Below are 15,444 nucleotides of genomic sequence, written 5' to 3'. Positions count from 1 at the left end.
ACTGGTTCTCTTTTCAGGAGCAAATAAAGGAAAGCAGGCATCCAAAGCTACTATAGCTAGGTGGATTAGACAGGCCATAGCACTTGCTTAAAGGATACCCGAACTGACATGTGACATAATGAGATAGACATGTGTATGTACAGTGCCTAGCACACAAATAACTATGCTGTGTTCCTTTTTTTCTTTCTCTGCCTGAAAGAGTTAAATATCAGGTATGTAAGTGGCTGACTCAGTCCTGACTCAGACAGGAAGTGACTACAGTGTGACCCTCACTGATAAGAAATTCACCTTTTTTACCTCTTTCTTGCTCTCAGAAGCCATTTTCTGCTAGGAAAGTGTTTTATAGTTGGAATTTCTTATCAGTGAGGGTCACGCTGTAGTTACTTCCTGTCTGAGTCAGTACTGAGTCAGCCACTTGCATACCTTGTATTTAACTCTTTCAGACAAAGGCAGAAAAAAAGGAACACAGCATAGTTATTTATGTGCTAGGCACTGTACATACACATGTCTATCTCATTATGTCACATTTCAGTTCGGGTATCCTTTAATTACATCAGGGTAAACAGTTGACTGCTCCTGTGAGAGCTCATTCTACCAGAGCAGTTTCAACTTCCTGGGCAGAAAGAGCTGGGGCTTCCATAGAACAAATATGTAAAGCTGCTTGCTACCTGGTTGAATCATACATTTGTCAAGCGCAATACACTGTAGACTAGGTGTTCTTGCCAGTTCAGATTTAGTGTTTGGTAGAAAAGTATTGCAGGCAGTTATCCCTCCCTAAGTGATGTATCTGGTTTTTCGTCTCAGGGTTGCTGTCCTGAGGACGTCCTAGGAAAGACCAAAATTACTTACGGTAATGTCTTTTCAGGAGTCAGATGGACAGCACCCTATTATACCCACTCTTGTATATTAATAAAATTATTGTTAAAGTGACCCAAAATAAAAATACAATATTTCAGAAATAAAATCTATCTTCTAAATTATAATAATAAATAGCAGCCTTTTTTCAGCTGCATGATGACAAATATAAAATATTTTACATTTATTGGAGAAACCCCTCCCTTCCTTTCATATTGCCGGGACAGAATCCGACAAACTGGTGGAGTAGATGGTGTCCAGCAAAGGAGGAATTGCTAATGGCTGCCACCTGTATAACCCTAGTTATGAAATGAGAAGGGTGAAAAGCATGCACTGAAATGCTCATAGGCTTGAAGGAGTGTTTATTTATCTTTGTATGTGTCAGAGTGGTGCAAGTAAATATTTTAAATGAAAAAATGTTTTGGTTTGGGTCCGCTTTAACCTCCCTGGCGTTCTATTAAAGATCGCCAGGGGGCAGCGCAGCGCTATTTTTTAATTTATTTTTTTTTTCAATCATGCAGCTAGCCTAGCGCTAGCTACATGATGCCCCCCTCCCTTCCGCATCCCTCCCGCCCCTCCGATCGCCGCCGGCACTATAAGCCATAAGGAAATCCCGTTCTTGAAGGGGATTTCCTTTAGGGCTTCCCCCGTCGCCAAGGCGACGCACGTCGTGACGTCATCGACGTCGGCGACGTCGTGACGTCACAGGGAGACCCGATCCACCCCTCAGCGCTGCCTGGCACTGATTGGCCAGGCAGCGCACGGGGTCTCGCCTGGGGGGGCCCTGCATCGCGGCGGGTAGCGGCGCATCGGCGGCGGGCGGCGGCGGCAATCGGGTGAGACACGCAGCAAGCAAAGTCCTTGTTTAAAAAAAAAAATTATTCAAATCGGCCCAGCGGGGCCTGAGCGGCGACCTCCGGCGGTAATGGACGTAATAATGCGTCCATACCGCTAAGGAGGTTAAGCATCATTTCGGTGTGGACTGATCTTTTTTTTTTTTTTATAATTGAAGGGGTATGTGTGAAAGTTGCTAATATACCCTGCCTGCCTAATGCATATTTAATAGTTTAATCTAAAAGTTTCTTGACTTCACCACTTGGAGAGCAACAACTTGCAAGTAGATACATGGAGAGATCTCACCCGCTCACTGCCGTGCATGTGGTCTTAAGGTGGCCACACACCATACAATTTTTTAAATATCTGTTCAATTTAAGAATTGCAATCAATTTTTCTGACTGATTGTAACATTTCAAAAATATGACCAATGTACCACACACCTATGTTTAATTTTTCCTCAATTATGATAATGATTGGAAACTCTGAGAAATCTGCTAGGGTGTGTATATTAATAAACTTACAATCCAACACACACCATACAATCTTTAGTAGAAAATGAACAGAAATATCTGGCATTCTGGATCGATTTAAATCGAAAAAAACCCGGAAAATCTGATTGGATTTTTCAGTCGAATGAAAAAAAGCTTTTGATTTTTTTCGAGAGATACGATAGTTTTTATCGAATTGCTGTAAAATCAGATAATTTTATTGTATCGTGTGTGGCCACCTTTATACTGTGAGAAAAGACCCCCATAGGTGGTCATTGGGTAACTGATATTACTGTGTCCAGATGGATAGCAGGACTGCTCAGGATGTTAAGGGCAAACGTGGGCACTAATTTCGAATCGTTTAGTCATCAGGGCAAGACTTATTACTCTAATGGCATCTACCCCGCTGTTGGAATTTAACCTGCCTGGCGTTCTGACTGCGGGAACGTTTTTGCACATTTTTTTTTTTAATTTTTCATGCGGCGTCCCTCCCACCCCTCCGATCGCCGCCGGCGCAATGGCCCGTTTGGAAATCCCGTTCTGAACGGGATTTCCAGGAGGGCTTCCCCCGTCGCCATGGCGTCACAGGGAGACCCAATTCAACCTTCAGCGATGCCTGGCACTGATTGGCCAGGCAGCGCACGGGGACTCGGCTGGGGGGGCGCCCTATCGCGGCGGCGGGCGGTGGATCGGCGGCGATCGGGTAAGCAAAGTGCTTACTGCGTTTAAAAAAAAATTATTCAAATCGTCCCAGCGCGGCCTGAGCGGCCACCTCTGGCGTCTCTGGACGAGCCTAGCTCGTCCAGAACGCTAGGGAGGTTAAGTATATGCTTGAATTCTGGGCCCTCAGTTACTTTAGATAACTGGTTTTAGTAAAAAGACTTGCTGTGCAGTGTCTCTTTACACGACATAGACATTTGGCGGAATTGCAGTTCTGAGGTTTAGTAGAACTTTCTGTGTGTTTTCTACAAGGTCGTATAAATGATATCAGCACATATGCTGCTGGTTGTCTGCAGCGTTCCCAAAACAGGAGCCATTGTTATGAAAACATTCTCGCAGTACATTAACCTCCTTGGCGATACAATAATATCGCCAGGGGGCAGTGCAGCACTATTTTTTTAATTTATTTTTTTAATCATGTAACAAGCCTAGCGCTAGCTACATGATAGCCGCTGTGCAGCGGCATCCCCCCACCCCCTCCGATCGCCTCTGACGATCAAAGCAAACAGGAAATTCCGTTCAGAACGGGATTTCCTGTTTGGCTTCCCCCGCCGCCATGGCGACGATCGGGATGACGTTATCGACGTCAACAACGTTGTGACGTCAGACAGTCCCGATCCACCTCTCAGCGCTGCCTGCCACAGATTGGCCATGCTGCTTACGGAGTCTGGGGGGGCGGCGCGGCGCGGCACGGCGGGTAGCGGCGAATCAGCGCCGAGCGGCGGCAATTGGTATATACACGCAGCTAGCAAAGTGCTAGCTGCGTGCAACAAACAAAAAAATTATGCAAATCGGCCCACCAGGGCCTGAGAAATCCTTTGTGGCGGCTTACCCCGAGCTCGGCTCGGGATTATCGCCCAGAAGGTTAAACAGTGGTCCTGGGACATATTACCTCATTTTCAGGGTATCAAGGGAGGAAAAGCCATATTTGGCTTTTCCTATCTGAGCAGGCGCGAGCAGTGTCAGCCATCGCAGGCTCTTATCAGCCACTTGCAGGCTTGGGATGTGATGGGTGACTGGTCCATCCCTGCCAGGTGATGTCAAAGTTTAACTCTTTAGGGGCTAGTATAAGAGCCACAGAGCTCACTTCCAGTTTCTTCTAGTTACTTTTTACTTCTAGTTCGCTTCCTAACTTCCTGCAACTTCCTGTCATTTATCTGTATGCTGTATACAGGCCTAAGTGCTGTCTTAGCGCAATGTAGCATAGATGTGAGAAGGCCTGGTCTATTCACGAGGAATGGACCAAGAGCATGAAATGCTTAACCACTTGAGGACCGCAGTGTTAAACCCCCCTAAAGACCAGGCCATTTTCACTAAATTGGCCACTGCAGCTGTAAGGGCTCGCCGCAGGGCTGTCCAACTCGGCACACAAGTGATCCCCCCCCCCCCTTTCTCCACACCAACAGAGCTTTCTGTTGTTGGGGTCTGGTCGACCCCCAGATGTTTGTTTCTTTTTATAAATATTTTTATTATTTTCTACTCCCCTGGGGTTTTTGCCAGCACCCTGCAGCCTCCCTGTGCCAGCACCATCTCTGAATGATCCTTCGGTCCCCTGCTGCGGCTACCTTTCGGTATCACAAGTGTATCACTATCACGGTGTCTGCGTGGCCCTGGCCGCGCACGTCCTTGTTCGCCTCTCCCTGCGCAGGCGCAGCACAAGGTTTTCTCATACTGCACAGGAAGCTCTCAGCGACAGAGGCGCGAAAGAGGGTACGCGTGGCCAGGCTTAGTGCAAAGTGAAAAGGTAAATAATTGTATCTATCCTTCTACTCCTAAAATTACTTTTGAGATATCCCACAGTTTTATGTTATGTATAAAAACATTAATAAACAAAAATTGTTTTGTCTCAGCTGAATGTAACAGTCTGTCTCTTTTGTTTCAGAGTGCTAAAATATATGAACTATTGACCTTTTTTTCAATCTATCCTCTCCTGGCAGAGAACTGGGCTTCCTAAAGCAAATTATTTTGCGGTTGTAATTTCCTTTTAGAATCAGAAGAATCAGAATCGGCTTTATTTGCCGAGTACGGTTGTCGTACCCGGAATTGATTGCAGTACACGTGGCATTGGCAACAAAACAGGCAAACATTTGCAAACAGAACAGCAAATACAACATCAATAGAAGTATGCAATAATACAAGCAGTAATTTACGACATTGAGAGGAATATAACTGGGCAGGCAATAAATCACTTCAGAAGAGTGAGCCTGAAAAGTGTGCTAAAAATTGTGCCGTGCTCCTGCGGTGCTTGGAGGGCTGAGGCAAGCACTGGGGAATCTTTACTATGTAATTGATAGGATTGCCACAGGGGGATGGGCCGGGGGGGGGGGGGGGGGGCTTAGGATTCAGCAGGAGAACAGCCCGGGGGAAGCTGGTGCTCCCGCGCCTGGTGGTTCTAGAGGGGATGGTCCTATAACGGCGGGCCAATGGGAGTCGTTATTAGTAGTCTGACTGGGTCCCAACTGGAGAAGAACTGTCGGCTGCATAGTAGTATATGAACGCTTTCAGGCAGAGAAAGAAGAAAAGCATTACAGCGTATTTATTTGTGTGCTATGCACTATATTTGTTTGTGTTCTATGCACTTTGCACGTATTTATTTGTGTACTATGCTATACACATGTCCATATCCTCATGTCACATGTCACTTGAGGTTTCCTTTAAGTGTAGGTCAGGAACATAAGTAGCTGTGCTTCCCGCTATGTGAAGCTATTTACTCTTGTGCAGGGTAGCAATTCTGTATAGTTTATCAATCAGCGTACTGCTGCCATGCTTGCAAGCAAATGCAATTTGAGCTTTTTAAAATAGTTTTTTTCATTTTCTGCCAGGTAAGGTTTCCCAAGACTGACAATAACATTAAATTACAAAAAGAGTTGTGCAGCACTGATCTAATATATAACAATTTTATAGGAAAAGTGTGACTTCCTACTATATGTAGTTATTTTGGTATATTCTAACATCTGGATTTTTTCCACAGCTGGTGGATCATATTATATGATTTCAAGAGCTTTAGGTCCAGAATTTGGAGGAGCTGTGGGACTTTGCTTCTATCTTGGTACATCATTTGCTGGAGCTATGTACATTCTTGGCACAATTGAGATTCTCTTGGTAAGTGCTTTGTTTGTTTTTTTTGTTTTTTGGAGGCAGGGGGGGGGGGGGGGGAGTCATTTCTTAATACTGTACAGGTACCTGTTAATTAAACAGTCTTGACTGGACAACCTTACCACTTATACGTATTAGGAGGGGCTTCCTAAAGTATCCATGTAAAGTATATTCAGTACATATATTTGGTAAGGTTGAACAATTAAGATTGTATCGTTGATGGGTACCTTAAAGTGTAATGAATCTCAAATATCATCTACAATCTAAACCATGAAGCACAACATAAAACTAGTAGGAAAAAATATATCAATTGTTTTGAAGCTTCTGAAAGGGTAACATACTACCCTCTACTTCATTTTAAAAGCTAATTGATATTGTCTTTGCTATGCTGAAATTATAACATTCCATTCAGCTAATAGTAAAGCTACATACTCATGCTGGTCTGAACTCTACTGTGGCGGATGATAAGGACCACCATAGCTGAGCATCATGAGTCAAACTAGCATGTGTACAGCAGCCACACAACGTCTGCTAAAAATATGGCATGCCGGATCTTTTCGTTTCAAAGAGTTTTATTAATAAGTAGCAAATGTTAACTGCAATCGTATAATACACCCCACAATATGCTGCCAGTGCAATTAAATACTTCAGAATAAATTGCATAAATCAGGAAATAATATTACATCAATACAGCAAAAGACAAAATAAAATCAGGAGCACAGAATCAGTGGGTACATATAATGTATTCTAGCTCAAGTTGCAAAGTATAGGGTCGGTCAAGGACCCTTACAGGCGGTAAAGCACACAATGCAATTGCGCTAGGCACAGTTAGGGAGTAAGGGCTAATGATCAAAGCCCCATGTTTGTGTATGCAGGCCAAGGTTGCCAGATCATTGTAAGCACTTCAAAAGTGCCATTGACTATTGACAGCAGTTACTCGGAGAGAAGATTGTTTACTATGTCTTAAGCCCCATACACATGCTCAACAGCAGTTTTTTATGCAGCACATTTATCAAATAACTTTTGTTGTGAAACAAGTTGAAAACAACCAAAAAGAAGTTGTTTGCTATTGTTCAAACAGCTGATAAGACTGAAAAGACCTCAATCAAACTGTTGGATTGACCTCTTATCAGTCTTATCAGTTGTTTGAACAATAGCAAACAACTTTTTTTGGGTTGTTTTCAACTTTTCACAACAAAAGTTGTTTGATAATTGTGCTGCATAAAAGACAGCTGTTGAGCGTGTGTATGGGGCTTTAGTTGTTTCAATTGATAAGTTTGGCTGCTGCCACTGACTTGTGATATGTAACCTGGCTGCTTTTGCTAAATGCTGAGCTAATCTAAGGTTATTTTCCATCCAGAGGGTTTGTCTCCCAGTAATAACATCAGGGGTTCCAGAGAGACTGTGTGTTCATGAGCTGAGCTAATAAGTCAGGCTACCTCAACCCAGAAGTCCCTCACAACCGGGTCATACCACCATATATGTGTCATAGACCCATCTCTGTTGCAGTTTCGAAAACATATACTTGATTTAGCAGGGTAGACTCTATGTAAATATGTTGAGGTGTAGTAGGTGTGGTGCAACTGCTGGTCTCGATATGCGCTCTACGGAGTATATATAGTCTTGTCACTAACTCCCTTAGAGGAGCTCACAATCTAATCCCTACCTTAGTCATATGTCTATGTTTGTATCGTGTAGTGTATGTATCATAGTCTAGGGCCAATTTTGGGGGAAAGCCAATTAACTTATCTGTATGTTTTTGGGATGTGGGAGGTAAACTGGAGTACCTGGAGGAAACCCAATCAAACACGAGGAGAACATAAAAACAGATAGTGCCCTGGCTGGGATTCGAACCGGGGACCCAGCGCTGTAAGGCGAGCATGCTAACCACTATGCCACCTAGGTTCTCAAAGTGTGGTACGCATACCCCTGGAGGTACTTCTGATGGTTCCAGGGGGTACTCAGTCTTGATATACTTAACCAAGAATAACAAATTTAGAGTTTTAGAAAATACATCTTCTTTAAACAACACCAAATTATAATTAACCACTTGAGGACCACAGTCTTTCTACCCCTTAAGGACCAGGCACTTTTTTTCCATTCAGACCACTGCAGCTTTCACGGTTTAGTGCTCGCTCATACAACCTACCACCTAAATGAATTTTGGCTCCTTTTCTTGTCACTAATAAAGCTTTCTATTGGTGCTATTTGATTGCTCCTGCGAGTTTTACTTTTTATTATATTCATCAAAAAAGACATGAATTTTGCAAAAAAATGATTTTTTTAACTTTCTGTGCTGACATTTTTCAAATAAAGTAAAATTTCTGTATACATGCAGCGCGAAAAATGTGGACAAACATGTTTTTGATAAAAAAAAAAAAAACATTCAGTGTATATTTATTGGTTTGGGTAAAAGTTATAGCGTTTACAAACTATGGTGCAAAAAGTGAATTTTCCCATTTTCAAGCATCGATGACTTTTCTGACCCCCTGTCATGTTTCATGAGGGGCTAGAATTCCAGAATAGTATAAATACCCCCCAAATGACCCCATTTTGGAAAGAAGACATCCCAAAGTATTCACTGAGAGGCATAGTGAGTTCATAGAAGATATTATTTTTTGTCACAAGTAAGCGGAAAATGACACTTTGTGAGAAAAAAAAAAAAAAAGTTTCCATTTCTTCTAACTTGCGACAAAATAAAAAATGAAATCTGCCACGGACTCAACATGCCCCTCTCTGAATACCTTGAAGTGTCTACTTTCCAAAATGGGGTCATTTGTGGGGTGTGTTTACTGTCCTGACATTTTGGGGGGTGCTAAATTGTAAGCACCCCTGTAAAGCCTAAAGGTGCTCATTGGACTTTGGACCCCTTAGCGCAGTTAGGCTGCAAAAAAGTGCCACACATGTGGTATTGCCATACTCAGTAGAAGTACTATAATGTGTTTTGGGGTGTATTTTTACACATACCCATGCTGGGTGGGAGAAATATCTCTGTAAATGACAATGTTTTCATTTTTTTTTACACACAATTGTCCATTTACAGAGTTATTTCTCCCACCCAGCATGGGTATGTGTAAAAATACACCACAAAACACATTATACTACTTCTGCTGAGTACGGCGATACCACATGTGTGGCACTTTTTTGCACCCTAACTGCGCTAAAGGGCCCAAAGTCCAATGAGTACCTTTAGGATTTCACAGGTCATTTTGCGACATTTGGTTTCCAGACTACTCCTCACGGTTTAGGGCCCCTAAAATGCCAGGGCAGTATAGGAACCCCACAAATGACCCCATTTTAGAAAGAAGACACCTCAAGGTATTCCGTTAGGAGTATGGTGAGTTCATAGAAGATTTTATTTTTTGTCACAAGTTAGCGGAACTTGACACTTTGCGAAAAAAAACAATTAAAATCAATTTCTGCGAACTTGTGACAAAAAATAAAATCTTCTATGAACTCACCATACTCCTAACGGAATACCTTGGGGTGTCTGACCTACAAATCTGTCCACAAAACCTGTCCAACCTACATTTCCGATCTTACTCAGAGGTACACACCTAGCCGCTCACTCCGCTCTTCCAATGAACTTCGCCTAACCGCCCCCCGCATCACCCAGTCCCATGCACGCCTCCAGGACTTCTCAAGAGCTGCTCCAACACTATGGATTTCCTTACCTCCACCCATTAGGGCAGCCCCCTCCTTCAACATCTTCAAGAAAGCCCTCAAAACTCACCTTTTCACTCTGGCCTACTACCCCTCACAAGTGCTCTAAACCTACAGCTGAACTCTGGTCCCCTACCATTCGTGTCCTTACCTCTCCCTCTAGATTGTAAGCCTTTCGGCAGAGACCTCCTCCTTTTGTGTCCTACCTGATCTTGCACCTCCATTACTGTGAACCCATGCTATGCATCTGAGTGAACCTAACTTGCCTAATCTCCATGCTCTATCCAGTGACTGACTAAGCATTACCTGGTACTCATACTATGGTGTGTGATCTGGTTTTATTGTATTCCTGTATTGTCATTTTGCTGTATGTCACCCTTAAATATTGTCTGTAACCTAAATTAATGTTCAGCGCTGCGTAATATGTTGGCGCTTTATAAATACAATAAATAAATAATAAATAAATGGTACACACAATATAGCTTTATCTTTAAAAATGATATATGAAGTTCTATTCTTGTATAAAGAACTTAAAGTAGATATCTCTCAATCAATCAAGCTTGGTAATTGTCCCTGAGCTTGCGATTGCATTTAAATAGTAATGCTTACTGATTGTATATGAGGTATAGCATAAAAAAATTATCTAAAAAACGTAAAAAACTGCTGAAGTTTAAAGATGACAAATCTTTAATGTTTATATAAACTAATTGTCAATGAATTCACCAAGAATAATGCATATTACCTCTCTGATGTGGCTTTCAGAATCACGTCTATGAGAAGGCAGGCTTTCAGGCCTAAGATGATTTCAGTCAGCAAAGATATCAGGCAATGATAAAATATACAGCCTGAAAACTCTTTTATAGAGACTTTCTCTCCTGAAATAATATATGGGGACTTCCAAACTATTTTTAAATTAGTACATTATGACTTAAAGCAGTAGGATCAGCCATACTATGCCAGGAAAAAAAAACACATATATAAGTAGATAAATACTTGATCTACTTACATAACATATGTATTATACTGTCCACATTTTGATTTCAGTGAATGCTATATTGTAAATGACGAGAATTCTGTTCCTGGTGAGGGCCATGTCTTTTGCCCACAGTTAAGGCTAACTCGTGATGTCATTTCTGCCCTTTACTTTTTTTCTTGTCTCCTCCAATCGCTGAGTCACCTCAGCCTTGCTTGTAAACACAAGTGAGTAGGGGATTAGGTTTCAGATAAGCAGCTGGCAGGGAAATAAAGGGAAGAGGAGGAATAGATTATAGATAAAAAGAACCCCCAGCATGCAATTCTTTAACACCGACTACTAAAGGGCCAGTGCTCCTTAAGTATGTGATAACTCCAAATCATAACAGCAGAAAAAGTTTTGAATGCAGGCTTAGCATCTTTATCACTTAATACACTCAGACCAGTTGCTGTTGAAATTTAATTTTTATGGTGACGAAACCGCTTTAATAGATGTTTTTTATAACATTTCTAAAAATACATGTACATGACTTCACTTTTATTTTTAGATGAGGATCTCTAGATGCCCCCTGTGGTCACAGGTGATAATGGCCAGCACAAGGCGTCTGGCCTAATAGAACACTGTTTTAATACAATCTGAAATAAAATGTATACTATTGATCAGCTTATTAGATATGTGTGAACACTATGTGATTAACATTTAGCGTATAAAGCAGGCTTTAGTTTCAGCAGGGTATATCTTCTTACCTTAAATGGTTAAAACTTACTAACTCAACAAATACTGCATGACAGGTGAACATTTCTTCAATACTATCTCATTTTTAACCTTGTAGGAATAGACAGCTCACTTCCAAAAATAATACTGACAATTATAACAATCTAATTCTGACTACTCACAAATCTTGAAATTCACTGAAATAATTAGCAAACCATTTAAACATTTGTAAATGATCTGAGCAAGGTGGAGATCATTTCTCTGCATTAATATGAGAATCTGACAGCGGAAAAAAAAGATATAGATCAATTCATTGTGATGAGTAGTGATAAAGTTATAAGTGAATGAATGGGAGATGAAAGTTGCTCAGATGCAAAAAATAAACAACCCTGCGGGCTTAAGTGGTTAAAAAAACAAACCAAACAAAACAACGCAGCAGCAATCAGATGCCACCAATAGAAAGCTCTGTTGGTAGCAAAAAAAGGAGGCAAGATTCATTTGTGCAGTGTGCTGCATTGTAACAAAAACTGGCCTGGTCACTAGGGGATGTAAGCCTGTGGTCCTCAAGCAGTTATCTATAGTAGAATCCCTTTATAGTAAATTCCAAGGAACTGGGCAAAGTGGTTTACTTTATCAGAAGTTTACTATGTATGCGGAACGATGCTGGATCAAACTGGGGCAGTAGAGCACTGAACAGGTTCAAGGCTACAGGCTTCAGATCCACCACAGTCGGGTAGACCCCCAAATGCGTATATGAGCTCTTTGGCTACAGTTCTCCATGTCCTTCAGTTTTAGTTCAAGGGCTTCAATTTTAGCAGCCTGCTCATCAATTAGACCCTTTTCTGACTCAAGGGCACCTGTGAAGGAGTCCGTTTGCTGATCCAAGTTTGCCACTCGGCCTCCAAGCTCTCTAATCTGCCGCGATATGTCCCTGACTACCTCCTTCAGGTCAGAGTTGTTGAGGCAATGTAGAGGGCTGCTCAAGCAGAGCATCTCCACTTATCCATCTATCATATTGTTTAACTATAGTAGAATCCCTTTATAGTAAACTGCAAGAAACCGGGCAAAGTTTACTTTAATCAGAAGTTTGCTATATCAGATTTTGTCATACTCAAGCACATAAAGTATACTTTAGTACTGTATGGTAATTCAGTCAATAACTGGGAGTAATTTTTTTTCTTTTCAATGTGACAGCAAGCAAGCACAGACCATGTCTAAGCGAAATCAAAATGCACAGTGCTCAATATGTAGGGATTTGCATGCAGTAATCATGCAACAGCTTGCTAAGGATGCGTACATGTCATCAGTTAATGCAGGTACAGTACTATTAGTGTGCTCCTCTATCCACATTTCTGTGCAGCCTGGATGATGCTTTAGTGTTGCAGGCATGCACAATCAAGTCACAGATGACAGGCTATTCCATCAATAATCAGACAGCATCATACACAGGAAGCATAAGTCTCACCGGCTGGTGCTTTTGAGGTAATCCTCTGAGGCCCAGAGTAGCATGCAGATAGTGAGCAGGCTACAATTTGCTTTCAGCCTGCCCACTGACCACGGCTCATGGGTCTCCAACTGATGTATAACGCATGCGCCCACCCACTTTCCACTATAGCTGGGTACAGAATACTGCAGGTGCCAAAAAACAGGTTTACTATAACAGGAATTGTATTATATCAGGGTTCACTATACTAGGAGTTACTCCCATTTACTTATAATGGTGCTTGGCCAGGACCTAGACATGTAGTTTACTATACCCAAATGTTTACTATATCAGAATTTACTGTAATGAGATTATACTGTAGTTTATACTCTGACACACCCTACAATCAGTTTATTATACCACCTCTGATGGAAGTTTGGGTCCTCCAATTCCCCTTTCTCCATAGTGCATTTGGAGTGTGACGGTTCGGGGTTCAATCCATACCCCGAGGGTCTACAATCGGGGTCTTTTTAATAGATGGATTTTGCTCCAGTATGGACTGTTACTTTTTATATTATTGACTTTGAGCTATTAGACTGTTGCATAATAGGATACAGTGCCAAAACCGTTTACAACTAGTTTGAAAGATTTGGACCTGGACAGGCTATATTTAGATAGAGGTGGAGGTTACTTGGACACGGGCACGGACTAGCAGGGGAGAAATGTGCGGGTTTCTCCTGGGCCGTTTCCTCCTATAATAAAAAGGGTCCTCCATGCCAGTGCAGTGGTGAATTTAAGTTGTAATCTGAAGCACCCCGGTTGCTGCCACTGTTCAATTCTCAATCATGCCCCCAGCGTGTGTGTGTGTGTGTGTGTGTGTGTGTATATATATGTATGTGTTGGGACTCCCATTTCCTAGCTGTCGCCTAGCCTGTGCTGTTGCGTCAGGCTTCAGAATGCAGGGCAATGGGTGAGAGGGCCTTTGTCATCCTCCCTTTTATCTTATGGTCAACTGCAGGTTTAAAGTGTAACTTTTCTACAGGCTGAGCCTGTACACATAAAACTCCACCTTTGACCTGGAGACTGCGGCAGTGCAGCAAACAGACAACTGCTAGGGACCCAGCACACTCCACGCACTCAAGCTGCTGCAATGGTGATGTGTGAGTGAGGGGACCCTACCTGCCTGCACTTGACCAACAATGAGAACACATTAAGCAGCACAGCAGAGCTCACAAGGATAGAGAACTGTAGGAGCAAGTGTGTTAGTGCCAAACTACTGCTGCATTTCATACAATATGTGAGGTAATGTTTGCTACATTCCATGTGTGGGGTGACATTTGCTGCATTTCATATGTGGGGATATGTTTCTAGCATTTCTTATGTGGGGTAACGTTTGCTACATTTTGTGTATGTGTGCCATTTGTTGCATTGCTTATGTGTGGTAACAGTTGCTGCAATTCTTCTATGGGGTTATTGTTGCTGCATTTTGGGGGCTCATAATTACTAAATGATAGGCTAATATATGAACTAAAAAATATATGATAGGATAATTTGATATATCTTGCTTGCCACTTTATTAAAGTGGACCTGAACTCTTGAACAGAAGGAAAACCGAGAGAAATGCACCGTAAAATATTTACTGAGTTTAGCCTGTTTAATTCCCCCTCATTTGTGTCTAATCACAAGTTGTAATTTGATCTCCTCCCTGTTTCACATGACTGCCACGGTAGATAAGGCGGATAAGCTTATTTGAAAGCACAGGATGTTAACAATATGTCTGCTTCCGTGAATCAGGAAGTAGAAACAGTGCAGATGTACTTTAGGATTTCTATCAGCTGTAACAAAGAAATGTTTTTTTTGTTTAAAGATAATTATGCTGTTGTGTATCTTTTAGGACAGAAAAGAACTGTGGGTTCAGGTCCACTTTAACCAGCTCCCGACCGCCTACCACGAATGGGCGGTGGGAGCGTGGCTTTCTGAAGACTAATGCCTAATGCCGATTGGTGTCAAAGTGTGGTGGGCGGGATTTGCAGGGAGCGCGCGTGTTCCCTGCACAGGAACAGAGCGGGGATCTGTGATCAGCTTGCCAGCTCCGATCGCAGCTGGCGGGCTGATTTAAAGGAAAAAAACTGTTTAAAGGACTTACGAGGCCAAGAATAGAGAAAAAAAATTAAAAAAAGTTAGCTACCTGCATCAGCTTGTAAGATCAGTATCTGCAAAAGATCCGTTCCTGCAAAATGCATTCATAGTCTATGAGATCTGCAGATCATCATACACCCCTTGTTTAACAGACATTCATCTGCAGATCAGATCCACCAGGATGGATTTTCAGATCGGCAGATGATTGTCTGATCTGGAGATGAATGTCAGTTAAATAAGGTGTGTATGATGATCTGCAGATCTAATAGACTATGAATGCAATTTGCAGGAACGGATCTTTGGCAGGAACAGGTCTTTTGCAGATACTGATCTTTTGAATCTTTACAGAATCTGTGTGTGCAGCATCTTGCAAAGATTTTTTTCTGATGGGGAGTTCAGCTCCATAGAAAAGACTGTGAAGGTATGGCTCTCATACTACATGAAGGGTGGTAAGATTGGTCTGTGATCTTTCATTTTCAAAAGACTATGGTCTGATGTGTGTATGTGGCCTTTTCTGTATCTTGAGCCATCAGCCT

General features: G+C 42.1%; 1 protein-coding gene across 5 annotated transcripts in view; it reads left to right on the top strand.

The window, feature by feature from the left end:
• The window catches only part of SLC12A7 (solute carrier family 12 member 7), a 715,067-nt gene that overhangs the window by 305,222 nt on the left and 394,401 nt on the right, over positions 1 to 15,444 (top strand). For all 5 annotated transcript variants that reach the window (XM_068236473.1, XM_068236472.1, XM_068236469.1 and 2 more), the window contains one exon: positions 5,872 to 6,002. In XM_068236473.1, the coding sequence (XP_068092574.1) occupies positions 5,872 to 6,002 (131 nt within the window). The remainder of the gene's footprint in view (positions 1 to 5,871; positions 6,003 to 15,444) is intronic.

This window comes from Hyperolius riggenbachi, chromosome 5 (genome assembly GCF_040937935.1).
Source record: "Hyperolius riggenbachi isolate aHypRig1 chromosome 5, aHypRig1.pri, whole genome shotgun sequence".
In the NCBI taxonomy this organism is placed as follows: domain Eukaryota; kingdom Metazoa; phylum Chordata; class Amphibia; order Anura; family Hyperoliidae; genus Hyperolius; species Hyperolius riggenbachi.
Note: the sequence above shows the minus strand (reverse complement) of the source record. Positions and strands in the feature narration are given on the sequence as shown.